This window comes from Cheilinus undulatus, linkage group 14, assembly GCF_018320785.1.
Source record: "Cheilinus undulatus linkage group 14, ASM1832078v1, whole genome shotgun sequence".
Lineage (NCBI taxonomy): Eukaryota > Metazoa > Chordata > Actinopteri > Labriformes > Labridae > Cheilinus > Cheilinus undulatus.
The window spans coordinates 3,361,662-3,381,714 of record NC_054878.1 but is presented as its reverse complement, the minus strand read 5'-3'; the positions used below and the strand labels follow the sequence as shown (position 1 = coordinate 3,381,714).

Below are 20,053 nucleotides of genomic sequence, written 5' to 3'. Positions count from 1 at the left end.
TTGTAGTGGCAGCTGTCATGGCGGCGGTGTTGACAGTTTTCCTGAATGTTCTCTGATATGTGTAATCATTACTGTCTGGTTTAATCAATAATCCACCATGGCGGCGGTGTTCCTGGTCACTCTGTTCGAGTATTCCCCGCTCTTCTCCATCTCTGTGGTCTCTCTCTGTTTCCTGGTCACTGCCGCCATCCTGCTCGCCCGGTGAGTCGCAGTTAGCTTAGCTTTAGCTTGGGTCCCGGTGTAGTGGTTTATAGCGTGACCGTGTTTAATGATGACTTCAGGCCGAATGGATCTGTGACTGTTACAATTACAGCAAACGGTTGAAGTGGGAATTGTCCCAAAGAAAGCCTCATAGCTTAGTTGTCTGATAAAGATTTGTTGGATCAGTATATTCGGTATTTTAATTAATACAGAACTGATGCTGACTGAATGACACCAATCAACACAGTCACTATTTTAACCGAAACACCAGTAACAACATCAGTGTTACCTACTGTAACCTTACTTTAATGACTAAATATGCTGTTTCATTAACTATTAAACGGTGTATAGGATATCTGAACGTGTCTGTTAATGTACTATAGATCTCTCTTAGGCCAGTGTGTCTGTGCAGCACATTTCTGTAACAAAAACACAATAGAAACATGTCTCTCTTTTCAGTGTTTTATTCAATCTAAAGCCCAAACTACCATGTCCTTCTCTGAACAGGTCTGAGGGACATTTGGGTAGTGATTTCTTATTAAAGAGTTGGAGCAGCCAACCACTGCTCTACAGGAAGAGTCGGGGGTGTCCATTGTCTCCTGAGGCTTTCAGGACCATTGTCAGCTGCTGTTCTATGGTAGAACGATAAAGAACCTCTGTGTTTGTGTCTCCTGCAGGTTTGGTTTCGACGTCCCAGTGATCCTCCGCAGCTCTGACGACTCTGAGTCCGTCCTGCCCACCCCAGAGAAGCACATGGTCCAGGTGACCAATCCTTTTGGCCTGGAGGTGGGCAGTGGGCCAGCCTCTGTCTCAGGTGAGAGCTCATCATCATGGGGTTGTCAAGATAGATGAATTTAAAACTCGTAATAATCAAACTACCTCCTATACTCCTTAGAGAGCCTAAATGTAAGACCATCAAAAAACAAGCTGTAATAGCACCTTTTTTACACCACAGCAAACAGTTTTCCCAACAGAAACATACAGTACCTATAGTAAAAGAATATTTACTCTATAATAAATGTAATAAATCAGTCATGGTCAGTGCAGTTTTGCTTTTTTGACAAAATTAGCCTCTTTAATGTCACCAATAAAACAGATTTCTACAAAGTGATGTCAATGAAATAAAAATCTGTGAAGTAAAACAAGTGACCACATGAAAGTTCCTCCCTTTAAAGTGACTGAACTAATCCAACAGAGGTCCTGACAGTTGGTGCTAGTAGTCTCACAGTTAGTGAAATGAGGATCAGCTGAGTGATTGTAGTATAAAGATACCTGTGTCTGGAAGCTCCAGTTACTGGTTCATCAGTATTCCTGGCTACCATTACACCATGAAGACAAAAGAATAGTCAGAGAAAAGGTTATTAAAAAGTCTAAGTCAGTGGATGGAGACAGAAACATTTCCAAGGCTCTAAACATCCCTCAGAGTTCAGTAAAATCCATCATGAAGAAATGAAGGAACATGGCATATGTGTAAAGGCTGGCTCAGCCTACACGAATTCAGCCAGATTTTAGCCTGACTGCAACGTCGCTAACCTGACACACATCCATCTGGAAAACCTTCAATACTAAACGTTTGGGAAAGGGCAGAGGATTTGAAAAAAACTCGGAGGGTGATTGGATGAATGTTCTGTCTGTCACATCTTTACGGGCCAATCAGAGCAACAAAACACATGATGTAGCCACGACCACAGTGCGTGCACAGCTACCTAGGAATAACACAAACCATGGCGACTGTAGATATGTCAGTACACGGCTTTTGTCGTTTTTGAATAGAAAACAACTCACTGCTGTTCTTTGTTCTTCTTTTAATGAAGAAATGTCGTCAAGTTCTGATAAAACTGGTGCTTTAGCAGCATTCACACTAATCTCTGCCACCACCAGCCTCTTGTTGCTGCTTGCTTATGTCACAACTCCGCCATGTCTGAAAGTACTGCCCCTTGCCGCTGATTGGTCCTGTCACTTTCTAACTGGGCCCAAATGGTTAAGACGGGAGCTTTACAAGATCGATTCACCAGTGAGAAACACGGAAACGGGTGTATCCATCTGCTTTGCAAGGTTACAACGTTGCAGCTCGTCGTCAAAACTCGGCCCCAATTTAGAGCACTGAGAACGACAAACGGTCTTGTGGTGTGACATAATTAACGATGCATCTTTAGCGTTTCAGAATTTTTCGAACATCGTCGTCTAGTTTGACACCCTGACCTGACGTCAACGACGTGAATCCTGACGTCTACCAACAGGAGAACATTTGCTCCTTATCTGTGCATTATTATTTACAAGATTAACTACCCTTTATCCACTTTTATTCCCTGAAACTAATGCATAAATTTTATAGAGACAGACTAGAAGGGGGTAGTATTTACAATACAATACAATAATTTTATTTATCCCCGGAGGGAAATTCATTCATGACTAAATTCATTTTTTCATATTTATGCAGTCAGTGATTCACATTACAGGTTTTTATTTAGTGACATTACTTTGTAAAGATGTTTTCACTTTGACATTAAAGAGGGTTTGTTTTTTTGTCCAAAAAGCCAGATTATATTGATCATGACTGATTTATAAAAATCAATACATGGGGGTCAGTGGTTTTCATAGGCCTTTGGTTTAGTAAACAAATATTAAGGACAGATTGGTTCCCTCTGTCACAAACGTGCAGAGACTTGAGTAATAGACAATTAAACTTGAGAGCTGTCTTCAGACCGAAGCCTTCCCTGTTTGTTTACAGCTTCGGTATGTTTGAATTCAATCGATCAATAAAATCACAGATTGTGTAATTTTAAATGAAGTGGTATTGATTGGTGTCAGTCACACTGACCACCACAGAGCCTCTCTCTCTGTCACAGATGGTGTCAACTTGAAACCGTGCTGTCTGGAGCCATGTGTGCTCAGCTGTTACTGGGGCTGTGAGATCCGAGCCCTGCAGGGAGCGCTGCAGGCCCACCAACATGGCAAGAGGATCCGTACCCCCCAACACGTCCAGGAGGCCCTGCAGCTCTGCTACCTGCACTATGAGAGCTTTACGTATCCTTATCCTAAGACAGACTGAACCTTCACAGAACCTTTAGACTAATTTACATGATTCTGTGTCAGATATGAGACCATCAGACACACAGGTAAGGCTGCACAGAACCTTGTGTTGATTTCATGTAAGTAAAGGTTCATTTAAGATTGGATCATACTTTACCACACTGGTGACTGGTGTTCGTCTAGCCTCCTTGACTCCCCCCACCCCCCAGAATCAGCAGCCAGGAGAGGCCGGAGATTCACACATGCATACCTCCAGACCTGGGTGTCACAGACCTCGGCCCCATGCCCCGTGAACACTACCCTCTGGTGGCCGTGCTTACGCTAGCAGAGCAGGAAGCCAGAGAGACGCACAACATCGTGAGTGGAGATTTTCAGGAGTTTGTTCATATGTGAGAACAGGATAAATGTAATGTTGTCTGTTCTCTCAGGTGGCCAGTGTGAGTGTTCTCCATGTTCCTGATGAGAAGTACCGCCTCTCTGCTCGGGTTTTGTTTCACTACCTGCTCACCACACAGGGGAACATGTACGAGTTAAAGGTACAGACTATGTAGGATAGCTGGTCTTTAACACCAACTAGCGCTGTGTTTACATGTGAAGAAGTATCTGCCTCCACGGCCCCAGCTGGTGGATAATTAAAACGGGAAGGGCCAGATATCTGAAGACTCTACCTCCCATACTCCTTTAGTGTCTATATGGAACACCAGCAGGTCTGATATCTGAAGGCTCTACCTCCCATATTCCTTGAGAGTCTATATGAAACACCAGCAGGTCTGATATCTGAAGACTCTACCTCCCATACTCCTTGAGAGTCTATATGAAACACCAGCAGGTCTGATATCTGAAGGCTCTACCTCCCATATTCCTTTAGAGTCTATATGAAACACCAGCAGGTCTGATAACTGTAGGCTCTACCTCCCATACTCCTTGAGAGTCTATATGAAACACCAGCAGGTCTGATAACTGAAGGCTCTACCTCCCATATTCCTTGAGAGTCTACATGAAACACCAGCAGGTCTGATATCTGAAGGCTCTACCTCCCATACTCTTTAGTGTCTACATGGAACAACAGTAGGCCTTTATTCTGGGTGGTTTCAGGTCTAGAGTGGTAATGGGGCGTTATGAGCTCTCCTTCATTGACCTTGGTGTATATTCTTTGTGATGTCTGGGATTCTTTCGTGGGTTTTGGTAAATCTGGTACTTTGTCATCTTAGTGAGTTTTTAAACCCCGCCCCTTCTCTCCTGCAGCCTCTCTTCATGTCTGCTGAGAGTGGGGGGGCATCAGGCGTCTCAGAGCAGAGTCCAGCTCAAAGCGAATCAGGAGAGGCCGTCGGAGTGGAGCCAAGTCCAGCGGAGGAAGACGATTATGTAGATGGAGATGGGGAGTTCCGGTCAGCAGGGGGCAGCAGAGACTGTGTGGTGTGTCAGAACGCCGCCGTAAACCGAGTGTTGCTACCCTGCAGACACGCCTGTGTTTGTGACGGCTGTGTGTCACGCTTTCAGCACTGTCCCATCTGCAGAGCCTTCATCCTGGAGTCCTTCACGCTGGCACCTTAGCCATGTTTAATACACACCAGCTACAAGCCAACTGCACGTGACTAGACATTGTTCCCTGAAGGGGAAGGTGGTGTTTGACAGCAGGGGGCAGTATGAGGCAGGGCAGACTCCTCATTTGTCCAACGGTGAAAATGAAACATTTTTATCCAAACACTGAATGGGATCTCTGAAAATTGCCATGAACAGTAGAGTTGAAACATCTTTGAATATTTTTTGGATAATTCTGTTGCTGTTTATCACTCCTGTTTATTTTTAACCCTCTAATTTTCACATGAGCATTATTGGACCCTCGGATCAGTGAAGACAGATTCTAACCACTGTTTCCTCCTCAGTCTGACAGGATCTGTTTTTTCTGTCTGGGTTTAAAATCCTCAAATCTTTGTAGATGACTGAGCTGATCACACCATCAGAAATATTTATGGTTTTATTTTTTATGTACAATTAATTTATTTTGTCTGTCTGTTTGAGCTGTGTTAAAGGAACAGATCAGTGTTTATTTACCAGTGAAGAGTCTGTGAGTATACTCTGTAAAATCCGATTAAACTCCCGAAGTTAAATCTCACACGTTCCTGTTTTTATTCCACATCTGAGACGACTGAACACTGCAGAAAGAGAGGGCCGTTACAGGTGTTCTTAGATGACTTTGGTCCAGTAGATGGCGCTCTTTAGCCAACCAGAACCAAAACCAACACCAAACTGACTGTTAATGAAGCCTAAACTGTCAAGGTTTACTTTTACATCTTCCTGCCCAGTGACCACAGATGTAAATTAACTTTATTGCTAACTCTGGCTCAACAGTTTTTGTTTTTTATGGTCAGTCAAATACACTGAACGAGGAGTGATCTCACTGACTGTTAGAACTGTCAATCTAAGAAATAACCACCTGTGGCTGACTCTCTGTGTTAGGTTATTGAAAAGTCTAACCCCCAATTTCCACATGGGACGCCTGCGCCGCACACCGAAGCACTACGGGGTTTGGTCTGACCGAAGGCGAGCAACCTCGCCCACTGGAAGAGAGTCTAGAGCACTGCACCTCAGCGGGGAGAGATTGGAAAATTGCGAGTTCCTGCAGTAATAGTATGTCAACAGCGTACGATTTTACCTTATGGGGTTAATCTATCATCCTTTCCAGTTAAGTCCATGATGTTATTGCTACCGCCATTGGGTGAGTATGTTAGGAAGTTAAAAGGTGTATATATATATATATATATATATATATATATATATAATATTTGTTGAAAGGATCTGTTGGTTTGATGTAAAATTCTTTGACTAAATGTCCTCAAGTTAACCTTTCCTCGTTGATGGCACCGTTGTAGCTCTGTGACCCACTGACCTCTCAGTGACCCTTTGCTCTTGTTGCGGGATGAGACATAACGTTGATATAGTGATGATTTACGATCGGGAGGTGGTGCATTGTGTTGCATATTGAAAGAAAAGGATATTCTACCCTCGTGACTTCCTGTTTTGGAGCTTTCTGATCAATGGGAATTAACGCGATTTGGCAGCAGCCAGAGCGGAGCTGCGCTCCAGCTACGCACCAGTGTTCATTTTGTTACCCACGCCGATGAAATCGGCAGGGGGTTATGTAAAGGGTTCCATATCTTTCTATCTTTCTTCGTTTGTTTGTTTGTTTGTATGCGTACAAGATAGCTCCAGAACGGAAAGTTGGACCTTCACCAGACTTTAAGGGAATGTTGGGATAGTGACAGGGAAGAATTTATTCGATTTTGGTGATGATCCGCGCACCTGTTTGGTTTTTCTCTGACTTTGAAATTTTCAACACCATAGTAATCAATGGGAGCGTCAGTTCCTTGGGGGCGCTGCTTAGGCGTGGGTCTGGCACCTCAGATGGCCATTCTAGTTGACAAATTATTTTCGTTACAGTTTTCATTAATAGCCTTTTGCCCCTGACGAAAATGAGACACTAATAAAAACAAGTGCACATGGACAAAAACTAAAACTAAACTGACATTTTAGTCAACAAATAAAAATAGACGAAAATGTTTGACAGAGACTTTATCCAATCAGACCTAATTTCGTCATGTAGAAAGTTGGGGCAGGTTAGGCATATATCCAATCACAGCTACTTTGGCTGTGTGGAAAGGTGGGATGAGATACGAGGGAGATCCAATCACATCTGCTTTTTCTGCATGGTGGCGGGGTAAGTTGGGGAGAGATCCAATCAGTCAACTAAATTTACTATAAATTTTGTCAACTAAAATGTTGGGAAGTTTCGTTAACTAAAACTAGTCTAAAACAATTTAGATGACTAAAACTAAGATATTTTTGGCTAAAGACTATAACTAAAACTAAATTAAAAAGTGCTGTCAAAATTAACACAAGTACGCACCCCTGCTGGACTAGAGCGCCGGCTGTGGAACGGCTCTGATAGACTAGAGAGGGAGTATTGTGCTCCGCAGTACGATTTGCTGGTGGATCGCAGCGCGTTCACTTTATGTGGAAATTGGAGGTAAGTCAGGGGATGGAGACAGAAACATTTCCAAGGCTCTGAACATCCCCCAGAGTTTAAATAATTTCATCATGAATAAATATGGCATGTGCAAATCTGCCTAGATCAGGCCGTCCTCACAAACTGAGTGAGAGAGGCCACCAAGACACCTATGACTACTCTGGAGGAGTTCCAAGCTTCAGCAGCTGAGATGGGAGAGACTCTGCAGACAAGTGTTGGCCAGGTTCTTCACCAGTCAGAGCTTTATGGGAAAATGGCAAAAAGAAAGACACTGTTGAAGAAAACTCAGATTCAATCTGGATTAGAGTTCACCAACAGGCATCAGGGAGACTCCATGGTCAGGAGGAAGAAAGTTCTTTGGTCTGATGAGACCAAAATGAAGCTTTCTGACCATCAGACAAGGTGCCAAACACTGACATCACCACAAACACACCATCCCCACTGTTGAGGTTGGTGGTGGCAGCATCATGCTGTGGGGATGCTTTTCAGCAGCCAGCCCTGGAAGGCGTGTAAAGGTGGGGGTGAAAAAGAATGCAGCAGAATCTAGGAAAATCCTGGAGGACAAAGACAGAGACTAATGGAGTCCAACAGTGACTGTTTATCACATTTATTTGTAGTTCTTTGTACAGTTGGTGTGTCGCCATGAACACAGAGAGCAGAAACATAGTCAGAGGAAAACTGAGCATCAAACACAAAGATTGTTAAAGAAATGACCACGGCGAGCACCAGAGAGCATTTACACGGGTTTATAATCCAGCTTAGACTCCAGCTTCTTAGAGTCGGCCACCTTCCTCACTGCCTTCATGAAGTCCTCCTGAGTGACGTACTCACGGTCCGAGCGGATCGCAAACAGACCTGAGAAGACAAGGGGCAGGTAAACAGGGTTAACATGGCATGAACATGCTAACAGAGCTGGTAGTAATAAGGCAATGGTCGGAGCGTGAGTCTGACCTGCTTCTGTACAGACGTTCCTCAGATCGGCGCCATTAAATCCGTCAGACAGTTTCACGATGGCCTCGAAATCTGAAACACAGGAAGGGCGTTAATTAACATGAGAAGAGCTTTCAGTTCTGGTGTTGCTGCCGCTCAAATATGTCTGTGACTAACCCCAGCTTCCCTTTTCTAACCATATCCTCTTTGACACGACCATCATAAGTCTCACTGTGAAAATGTTGGAACGTAGCAGATTTTAAACCCAGATCCAACTCAAAGATGACAAACATTTAGAATTCCTGTGTTTCTGATTTTCTTTGTTTCCACTGTCAGACTGCAAAACAAATATTTCCTGTGAGACTAACTCCTGTACAACATCCCTTCACATCCCGTCATAAACTCTGGGGGTGAGGCCGACTGAACCGTGAATATACAGGGGTTAATACAGACCACTGTTCTTAGCTGCTACATTTACAAACTCCTGCTCATCTGAACACTGGGACTGTCATCAAAGGCATGTTTGATAAACCACACGTGAACCTTTGCTACAAAATTTCTACTCCATAATCTGAGCAGACGGCCAGTGTGGTTCACAGCAGACTGACCGATCTCTCCGTGTTTGGTGATGGGGCTGGAGTGGATCTTCAGGATGTCCAGACGAGCCTGCTCATTGGGCAGCTCAATGTCTGCATGGAGAAAGCACACAAGATCATCACATTAGATCAGACTACATCAGATAAAACCAGATTAGATCAGACTAGATTAGATAAAAACCAGATTAGATCAGACTAGATCAGTTTAAACCAGATTAGATCAGACTAGATCAGTTTAAACCAGATTAGATCAGACTAGATCAGATAAAACCAGATTAGATCAGACTAGATTAGATAAAAACAGATTAGATTAGACTAGATCAGTTTAAACCAGATTAGATCAGACTAGATCAGATAAAACCAGATTAGATCAGACTAGATTAGATAAAAACCAGATTAGATCAGACTAGATCAGTTTAAACCAGATTAGATCAGACTAGATCAGTTTAACTCAGATTAGATAAGAATAGATTAGATAAAACCAGATTAGAACAGACTAGATCAGTTTAAACCAGATTGGATCAGACTAGATTAGATAAAACCAGATTGGATCAGACTAGATCAGTTTAAACCAGATTAGATCAGACCAGATCAGATTAAACCAGATTAGATCAGACTAGATTAGATAAAAACCAGATTAGATCAGACTAGATCAGTTTAAACCAGATTAGATCAGACTAGATCAGTTTAAACCAGATTAGATCAGACTACATCAGATAAAACCAGATTAGATCAGGCTAGATCAGTTTAAACCAGATTAGATCAGACCAGATCAGATTAAACCAGATTAGATCAGACTAGATTAGATAAAAACCAGATTAGATCAGACTAGATCAGTTTAAACCAGATTAGATCAGACTAGATCAGTTTAAACCAGATTAGATCAGACTAGATCAGATAAAACCAGATTAGATCAGACTAGATCAGTTTAAACCAGATTAGATCAGACTAGATTAGATAAAAACCAGATTAGATCAGACAAGATCAGTTATAACCAGATTAGATCAGAATAGATCAGTTAAAACCAGATTAGATCAGACTAGATCAGTTTAAACCAGATTAGATCAGACAAGATCAGTTTAAACCAGATTAGATCAGACTAGATTAGATAAAACCAGATAAGATCAGACTACATCATCTTAAACCAGATTAGATCAGACTAGACTAGATAAAACTAGATTAGATCAGACAAGATCAGTTTAAACCAGATAAGATTAGACTAGATTAGATAAAACCAGATTAGATCAGACTAGATCAGTTTAAACCAGATTAGATCAGACTAGATTAGATAAAACCAGATTAGAACAGACTAGATCAGTTTAAACCAGATTAGATCAGACAAGATTAGATAAAACCAGATTAGATCAGACAAGATCAGTTATAACCAGATTAGATCAGAATAGATCAGTTTAAACCAGATTAGATCAGACTAGATCAGTTTCAACCAGATTAGATCAGACTAGATCAGTTTAAACCAGATTACATCAGACTAGATTAGATAAAACCAGATTAGATCAGACAAGATCAGTTTAAACCAGATAAGATCAGACAAGATCAGTTATAACCAGATTAGATCAGACTAGATCAGTTTAAACCAGATTAGATCAGACTAGATCAGTTTAAACCAGATTACATCAGACTAGATTAGATAAAAACAGATTAGATTAGACTAGATCAGTTTAAACCAGATAAGATCAGACTACATCATCTTAAACCAGATTAAATCATACTAGATCAGTTTAAACCACATTAGATCTGACTAGATCAATTTACATCATATTAGATCAGACTAGATTAGATAAAACCAGATTAGATCAGACTAGATCATTTTAAACCAGATTAGACCAGACTAGATTAGATAAAACCAGATTAGAACAGACTAGATCAGTTTAAACCAGATTAGATCAGACAAGATTAGATAAAACCAGATTAGATCAGACAAGATCAGTTATAACCAGATTAGATCAGAATAGATCAGTTTAAACCAGATTAGATCAGACTAGATCAGTTTAAACCAGATTAGATCAGACAAGATCAGTTTAAACCAGATTAGATCAGACTAGATCAGTTTAAACCAGATTACATCAGACTAGATTAGATAAAACCAGATTAGATCAGACAAGATCAGTTTAAACCAGATAAGATCAGACTAGATTAGATAAAAACAGATTAGATTAGACTAGATCAGTTTAAACCAGATAAGATCAGACTACATCATCTTAAACCAGATTAAATCATACTAGATCAGTTTAAACCACATTAGATCTGACTAGATCAATTTACATCATATTAGATCAGACTAGATTAGATAAAACCAAATTAGATCAGACTAGAAAACCATATTTTTTTCCTGTACATGCGATTATTTCAGATTAGGTCAGACTACATTAATTTAAGTTAGATCAGAAATAATCAGAGTAGATGTGACTAAATAAAACTAGGTTAGTTTAAACCAGATTAGATCAGATTAAATCAAATGAGATCAGATAAAATCAGATAAGATTAAACCAGATTAAATCAGATTAATTTTGATTGAATCAGAACAGCTGTGATGTGCGTGAGGATTAAGATCAAAAACCCAGTTTCTACATTTTTCTTTCTTCCTGTTAAAACTAAACTGGAATATCTACAGTCAATCAAACAGCTGTTTGGTGGTGACAGTAACAGAGGAGTATAAACAGAAGTATTGATGAGGTCTAAAATCATAGACCAGTACAGGTTCATGATCCCCATCCCTAGCAGTCCAAACAGGAAGAGATGGGGTCTTACGAATCTTTCGGTCCAGTCTCCCTGGTCGGAGCAGGGCCGGGTCCAGAGTGTCGGGTCTGTTGGTGGCCATGATCATCTTCACTCTGTGCAGAGTGTCGAACCCGTCCATCTGGTTCAACAGCTGAGTTACATGACAACAAACAATCATTATACACACAATCATTAACACACACACAACCATTAATAAACACACAATCACACATCAACACACAATCACACATAAATACAGATCTACATTTGATGGTTGCCAACACATTGCGATCACAGCATGCATATGCGACATGTAGACATTAGTAAAATGACACTCACCTCCATCAGAGTCCTCTGGATCTCTCTGTCAGCTGACGTTCCCTCAGAGAAACGACGACCACCTATAAAGACAAACAAGGATTTAATCCAACCACACATCACAACCTGTTTAAGTTTTCATGAAAATTATTCTATTAGAACATGGATATACCAGCAGTCTTTCCCTCATGTTGACCGTCTTTTTGGTAACTTTGAAAGAAATGGGTGCAACTGCCTAAATCCCCACAGGATCCACCCATTTTTCAAAAAGTTGACGACCATGTCCTACTTTTTAGCAAAAATGGGGGGAAACCCAACATCCTCAGCTTCAAGCTCTGCCTCTGATGATGTCATCAAATCTGTTAAATCATTCCATCCTTGCCCTGGAAGAAGAACTCACCAGAGCTCATAAAGCATTCCATCCTTACCCTGGAAGATGAACTCATCAGAGCTCATAAAGCATTCCATCCTTACCCTGGAAGATGAACTCATCAGAGCTCATAAAGCATTCCATCCTTACCCTGGAAGATGAACTCATCAGAGCTCATAAAGCATTCTATCCTTGCTTTCTATCCGCACACCAGTTCAGACCCCCCCAGTTAACCAGTACTCCACAAAATTTCTATCCAATAGCATATCAGCATGTCCTTCAAAACAGTGGTTCTCAACTAGTGGGTTGGGATCCTACAGTGGGTCACAGGGCTGTTTACTGCAGGTCATAAATGTGTCTTTAAGTCCCTTCCCAAAAAAGTTTTAAAGAATCCTCCCGGAATTCTTTGAAGTTTTCTGTGGGCATCGTCCTTTTTCTTTGAAACTTTTTTAAGTCTTCTGACACTTTTCCTAGAAACTTCGAGGTATTTTGTACAGTCAGTTTGTTCTGTCACGTTCTGTTCTATCTGATGGCAAACAGCGCCGACTCTTATCAAATGAAGTGCCTGATCTAAAAGATCTCTGAATTTTGGGTTTAGATTTCTCATTAAAGAGTTGGAGGGGATCCTGAGGCCAGACCAATGTTTACTGTCATTAAAGAAGACTGCAGGAAGCTGTGGCTCCTTCAGAATAAAAGCTTTATCACAGATATGAAGGCATATTTAAGCCTTTTTTTTTTCTTGATCAGGTGGGGTGGTGGGCGTGTCCTACCTATGGCGTCAATCTCGTCCATAAAGATAATGCAGGGCTGGTGGTCTCTGGCATAGTTAAACATCTCTCTGATCAGACGAGCACTCTCTCCGATGTATTTATCCACAATGGAGCTTGACACCACCTACAACACACAATAAGAGGCATTTTGTTATAAAACATGCACACCTTAAAGACCCTGTGAAGTCAAACCCAAAATTAGTGTCTTAACACTCTAGAAATGTTGGAATATGGTTGCTGTAAACATGAAAACACTGAGATCTACAGGTGACTGAATTTTGGATTTAGACCATTAGAACGTTTTTCACCTCTCTCCTGGCTGGATTTAATTTGGGCAGGCGTGGCTTCAGCTTATTCAACAGACAATGCCCACACCATCCTGGAGCAGATTTTACAGGCTCATTTTTCATGATTTTGAAGTTTAATTTTATAACCCTAAGGATGTTTTATCTGACAGAAATTTAACCTGGTGGTTTATAACACAGTGACCTACAACACAACAAGATTTATTTTCTCTTTACAGGGTCTTTAAATCACAAACACACTGACATGCCATACTACAGCAAAGAAAGACAAACACAGACCGACCTTGAGGAAGTTACAGTCGAGCTGACTGGCCACAGCTCTGGCCAGCAGAGTTTTCCCTGTGCCTGAAAGAGAAGGTGTCTGACATCAATATAAACTGATGGGACATGTGGTATGAACGCTCTTTTAATACATATAAAATAAATGAAGGGGGTACCTGGGGGACCGTAGAGCAGACAGCCTTTAGGAGGGATGATACCGACTCTCTGGAAGAGCTCAGGGTTGGTCAGAGGAAGCTCGATCACCTGATAACACACAAAAACAGGAGACAAGTGATTAAGGTCACTGAAAACAGCCCTTCAGTAACACTCTGTCCACAGCGCTATTTCAAGACTTCTTTTGATTTCATCTTGATGATTACAGCTCATGACGATCAAAACTCCATTACAGCCTGCCTGTTCACCAGTGACCTTCTGAGGCTTACCCTCCATGAAAATGCTTTGATGCAGCCTCTGAGAACAGCCTGTTTTTTCAATCAATGACCTTCCGAGGCTTACCTTTCATGAAAAAGCTTTGGTACAGCCTCTGGGAACAGCCTGGCCTAAGAACAGCTGATTCTGTCACTGGTGAGTAAAGACACAGAGTAGAGTGATGCTACTACTGCAGATCTGTGCACAAGAAGATAAACAAACCTCTCGGAGCTCCCTGATCTGCTCAGACAGACCTCCGATCTCCGAGTATGATACACTGCCAGGATCCTCATGAGACATGTTGTAGACCAGAGGATCCACCTCCCGGGGCAGGTACCTACAGAGACAAAACACATAATAATGTTTGAAGATCTTAAGGATGTAAAAGTGTCAGCTGCTCTGTCGTACTGTCAGCGCCGTCATACCTCATGATGGTGAGTGTGGTCATGTCCAGTGCCACTCTGGTGCCTGGTTTCAGCTGAGATTTATCCAACTAAAAAACACACAAAAAAACGGTAAAAACTCACAACACTGCTGAGTAAAAAATCTCTGGCCTCTGGTTATTTAGAATAAAACAAATACAAAGAAATGAGAAAATGTCACCATGAAATAATGTTTAAATCACATTTATATTTATCAGATCAATAAGTCATAGTTAAATATTGAAAAATCCTCTATCAAACTGAGCCTTTTCAATCATAACATGCAGTTTAATTTGATGGTAGACTACAGCTGCACTGTTTTTCTATACAGTCTGGATATTCAACTTTCAGGTAGCCAATTCTTTATCAGCATGTGTCAGGCTGATGTTCACTTATGGATTCATTATTATTACAAAACCCCAGAGCACATTTTAAGATCATGATTTATTGATTTTGGTCCTGCATTTTTCTTTAGTCTATCCATCCAAACCTGGATCCATGATACGGTGGCATTACGGCTACAGTTTCGTCTCTACTAGTTAGTGAAATCAGTATTTCATCAAACCCACAAACTAAAGAGAAATATTAAGCTCTGACCACGCTCTACATAAATCATACCTCACAGACAGACAATTTATTCACATCAACAACTGCTCCTCCTCCACTACTCCACTGACATGAGGCGTCCCCCAAGGTTTGGTGCATGGACCCCTCCTATTCATCATCTACCTGCTCCCCCTTGGTCAAACCATTCGCTACCATGGACTTCACTTTCACTGTTATGCCAAAAAACGGAAGCCCGTTCATACAGTGGTAGCAAAGAAGAAATAATTAGCATGGCTAAACGAAGCAAACTATAAAGTTAAACCAATACCATACCTGCATTTTAAGCAGTATCGGACGTATTTCCAATATTGGTATAGGAACAACCCCAGCTAAAGGAAGCTAAATATAAAGCTAAACAGTTAAACAGTGTCGATCGGTGAATAAACTTTTGTACTCGCCAATACCAATACCTGCATTTTAAGCAGTATCGGACGTATTTCTGACACTGGTATCGGAATCGGAACAACCCTACCTGCTGTAGTCTTGGGGGCAGCCGTAAGGAGCCCCTCTGTTAATTTTCCATGTCCAGCTTTGATCTGTTTTATGTCTTGTTTGAGGGGACAGCAGAAAACCTGTCTCACATGTGGGATGGTGTAAAAGGGGGGAGTGTTCTCCTGCCTAGCAGCGGTGCTCCTTTACCACTCCACTCCTGTCCTGGACTCAAACTAAACCAGAATCTGAGATGGCATCAAAGACCTGCTCCTCTTCTACAGTGCAGAGGTCATCAGCTGATCTTGCTTAGTTTTGCCCCCTGACAGCCCACTCTGGGAACCACTGGACTAGCCTGTGAATTTTTGGTTTCCCTTTGACAGTATGAATATATAGTGTTTTAATTTTGAAAAATGAATTTGTGATACAGTTTGACAGGAGAATGGTAGAGCATAACATAATATCACCGACCTGTCTGCGGCATCCCACCACGTATCGAGGGCCATTTGTGGCTTTGACAATGACTGTAATCAGAGAGGAAACACACAAGCATCTGGTATTAAACTCAGTTAAATGGTGTAACTAACTGATCAGCATGACCTGGTCTTTGATTTAAGCAGACAACAGTAGCATTTCAGAGACGATGAGATGACAAAGACTTACATTTCTCCTCTGTCAGCTGTTTGAGCACCTCTCCAACGATCTGTAAACAGACAAGGTAAGAAACAGAGTTCAGTACTCTTCACATTCTTGTATCAGCTCTCCTGAGCTGACCCAGAAACGGCCTTTCTGCCACAGTGAAAGTTCTAACAACAGGAGGCTTCTAGGGAAAGGCTGCAGGGCTGCACGGTGCAGCTTATATTCCACTCTGTTCCCAGTTTGTTTCAGCCGGTACAGAGGTGTGTTTGTGTGGCAGGCATGCAGACTGGGGCTGGGCAATTAATTGCAAATTAGATTAAATCGCAATAGGGCCTGCAGCAATTTTCAAATCGTAGAAGTTGCAATTTTTCTTTAGCTTGAAATGTGTCAAAATACCAGTTTAATAAATCAATTTTTGCAGCGGCAGAGATTTTAAGCACATTATGCAAACATTTATTCAAGTGTCAATTTTTTATAGTGGTTTACAAAAATCCTTCTTTTTGTTTGTTTTATGTATGTTTCTCTTAATTAAAACAAGTGACATAAAAATGATAATGCCCTTAAACAAAGCAAATGACATCACATTTGCAATATGAGCAAAAATAGTTAGCTCATTTTATCTAAAACTGATGAAGCCTAGCGTTACTTCACAAAAGTCATAACCCACCTGCGATCAGCTAGTAGCCAGCCTAACCTTCCCCACCCCAGCCACCTCCATTGTAGCTTAAAGCTTGTTGCACCCCCCATATTCAGTCATGCTACTACAGAGAAAATCAAACTACACTGAGTCAGAAATCCTGGCTGCGCTGATATGGCTTTAAAACAGGCTGTAGCCCGAAGTTTTACGAACACGTCCAACAACCTCAGAGCGATGTTTTCACAGGTTACCTAAAGCAGGGGTTCAGGACCCCATTGGGGGTCATGAGCTGCACTGTGAGAATTTGTCGCATTGAAAATAAAGTAAAAGTTCAGCTGGTGTTAAAATCAAGTTAGATTAAGTCAGAAATCCTGGGTGCACTGATCTCGTTTTAAAATAGTCTGCAGCCTGAAGTTTTACGAGCCCGTTCAACAACCACAGAGCGATGTTTTCACAGGTTACCTAATGTGTGAAGTAGATTAATAACAAGTTACAGATGAGAATGAACAGTTCTACTGCTTCGTATTCACTAAACGTCTGCATTAATTTAGTTTCTCATCCATCGCGGATAGACCAGGCTGATGTGTGCCTTTGGGCTCTGCTTTGTGTTCTTAAAATCAGGTCCCGATAAACGTCAGGAAACTTGATTTGTGGCCAGATATCAATATCCATAGACTAGGAAACAGTTTGATCTCTGCCAAATCCAAATATTTCCCATTTTTCTCCCTTTTTCGCCCGCTTCTCACAGAGCAGACTTATGTGTTTGAAGCCCGGAGGCGAGCAGCTGAGTCGTGCGCTGACGTGACGGCAGAGCAGCCCCTATTGTTGTGTGTGTAACTCCACCTTTTTGATACGGTTAGGTTAGACTGGCACCCCTACAGAAGGGTGCCAAAAAGTGGGACCGTACGGGTTGGTTTTTTGGGACCCTTTCCTACTTTTTCTCGAAAGAAACGCAAAAAAAAAAATGCGTGCCGTACCGCACCGAACCGAACTGAGCGAGACCGCTTGGTAGAAACGACCTAATTGGTACCCCTACAGAAGGGTGCCGAAAAGTGGGAAAGTACAGGTTAGTTTTTGGGACCCTTTCCAACTTTTGCTCTACGGAAACGCAAAAAAATTTGTGCCATTACACACCAAACTGATCGCTTGGTGGAAACGACCTAAAAGATGAAGTTACCTGTCTGTGACATCTCACAGGTGAAAAGCAAAGATGAAGTTACCTGTCCAACACTCTGCAGAGCCTTCAGGTCGTTCTCTGATTTCTCATACTGTTTGGTCTGTTCTCTCAGTTGTTCTCTCACTGATAACACACAAAAACAGAGACGCAACATTAACACAGAATAAAGTAGAGCAGAAGTTGTATCAGTACTGAGACCAGGCCAAAGTTCTCGTACTCAGAAACATCGATTACATACATTGTGAGTAGGCAAACCATGTCTACAGCTGGGCGACATTTCAAAATAAATGAGGGTGAGAATGAAAACTATGAGCTGATAAACAGTCAGGAGGAGTGAGGAAAATTCAATCAACTTTAACACTGCTTCAGAACAGACTGGGTATCAATTCATGTTTGTACAAGTGAGGACTCTGTAACTATTGATACTCGTAATTGGTCTGTGAAAATGTGGTGTCGGAGCATAAACAGGTGAAACAGTCATATCTCTAAACGGACGTTAGCCAGCTAGCTTAGGATGCTAACGCTACCTCGTCAGACATGTTAAATCAACCGTAATGTTGATTTAAAGAGTAATAATAATAGCGGTTGGTCATGTTCCTTTCCAGTCTTAATGGTTTTAATTTATCCATTAAATAATCATATAGCTGTTCTCTACAGCTTTCATATTACTGTTATGATCTAACTACCGCTGTACTAAGTGCTAGCTCTCCCCGGCTAACTCCCATTCGTTCCTATGGGGATGCTAACTGCATGACAAAGCAGTCGCTAGCCGTGAAGCTAGCTGATGCTACCTGACAGTTCTCACGTATCTAACGTTAAAATCAACAAAGTATATTTTTAATGCTAACTTCTGCTTTAGTAACGTTAATGTTTAAAGTTGTCTCACGCTCTTTTAACCTCCCGTCCACTTCTTTATGTTCCAATAATTTCTTTCTGTAGTCCTGTAACGCTTTCTCCCTGCTGTCCGCCATGATGCTGCAATGAATTCTGGGAAACCGAGGCGTCACAGCTCCCTGATGTGACCATTCCGGAGACCCTCCCTCGTCTGGTCTGCGATGTGGACGGGAAACTAGCTTTTATTTTTAAACCATGTAAAAACGCTGATTCAGGGTCTTAAAATAGCTGATTTTTCTTGGTTTACTAGAATATCTGTGATCATGAGCACTGGTGGACTGGTGTTTGGAAAAACTACTGCAAATGTCAACTTTTGGGTAAATAAAACTGATAAAATGCCCTCTAAGGTGCTCTTCCATTGACCTGAGATAGTAAAATACCCTTTAATGTGCCCCTCGATTGAATAAATAATTATATTCTATTACATATGGGTTTGTCAGGGTCCATTCTCTGGGTTTATCAGGGGCCCAGTCTCTGGGTTTATCAGGGGCCCAGTCTCTGGGTTTATCAGGGGCCATTCTCTGGGTTTGTCAGGGGCCACTCTCTGGGTTTGTCAGGGTCCATTCTCTGGGTTTATCAGGGGCCCATTCTCTGGGTTTGTCAGGGGCCCACTCTCTGGGTTTGTCAGGGGCCCACTCTCTGGGTTTGTCAGGGGCCCACTCTCTGGGTTTGTCAGGGGCCATTCTCTGGGTTTGTCAGGGGCCCACTCTCTGGGTTTGTCAGGGTCCATTCTCTGGGTTTATCAGGGGCCATTCTCTGGGTTTGTCAGGGGCCACTCTCTGGGTTTGTCAGGGTCCATTCTCTGGGTTTATCAGGGGCCCATTCTCTGGGTTTGTCAGGGGCCCACTCTCTGGGTTTGTCAGGGGCCCACTCTCTGGGTTTGTCAGGGGCCCACTCTCTGGGTTTGTCAGGGTCCATTCTCTGGGTTTTTCAGGGTCCATTCTCTGGGTTTGTCAGGGGCCCACTCTCTGGGTTTGTCAGGGGCCATTCTCTGGGTTTGTCAGGGGCCCACTCTCTGGGTTTGTCAGGGGCCCACTCTCTGGGTTTGTCAGGGGCCATTCTCTGGGTTTGTCAGGGGCCCACTCTCTGGGTTTGTCAGGGTCCATTCTCTGGGTTTGTCAGGGGCCCACTCTCTGGGTTTGTCAGGGGCCCAGTCTCTGGGTTTAATATGAGCCCCTCCCTGAGATTATTGGGGGTCTAGCTTATTTAGTGAGCTGAATACATTTGGAACTTTGGCTGTAAAATAACAAGATAATAATAAAACACTTCT

At 42.0% G+C, this 20,053-nt stretch overlaps 2 protein-coding genes across 2 annotated transcripts; one reads left to right on the top strand and one right to left on the bottom strand.

Moving 5' to 3' along the window:
- cgrrf1 (cell growth regulator with ring finger domain 1) lies at positions 1–5,350 on the top strand. Its single transcript, XM_041804724.1, has 6 exons — positions 1–201; positions 879–1,015; positions 3,051–3,228; positions 3,444–3,591; positions 3,663–3,770; positions 4,480–5,350. Exons 1-6 carry the CDS (start codon positions 98–100, stop codon positions 4,786–4,788), a joined length of 984 nt encoding a protein of 327 aa, XP_041660658.1. The 5' UTR covers positions 1–97; the 3' UTR covers positions 4,789–5,350.
- A 2,502-nt stretch (positions 5,351–7,852) lies between these two features.
- psmc6 (proteasome 26S subunit, ATPase 6) lies at positions 7,853–18,922 on the bottom strand. Its single transcript, XM_041806209.1, has 14 exons — positions 18,776–18,922; positions 17,933–18,012; positions 16,100–16,139; positions 15,908–15,960; positions 14,405–14,472; positions 14,202–14,316; positions 13,727–13,814; positions 13,573–13,634; positions 12,985–13,108; positions 11,866–11,927; positions 11,557–11,677; positions 8,800–8,880; positions 8,213–8,284; positions 7,853–8,116 (listed from the first exon to the last, which is right to left on the bottom strand). The coding sequence occupies exons 1-14, from the start codon at positions 18,858–18,860 to the stop codon at positions 7,998–8,000; spliced, it is 1,170 nt and encodes a 389-aa protein (XP_041662143.1). The 5' UTR covers positions 18,861–18,922; the 3' UTR covers positions 7,853–7,997.
- Between the last annotated feature and the right edge of the window lie 1,131 nt (positions 18,923–20,053).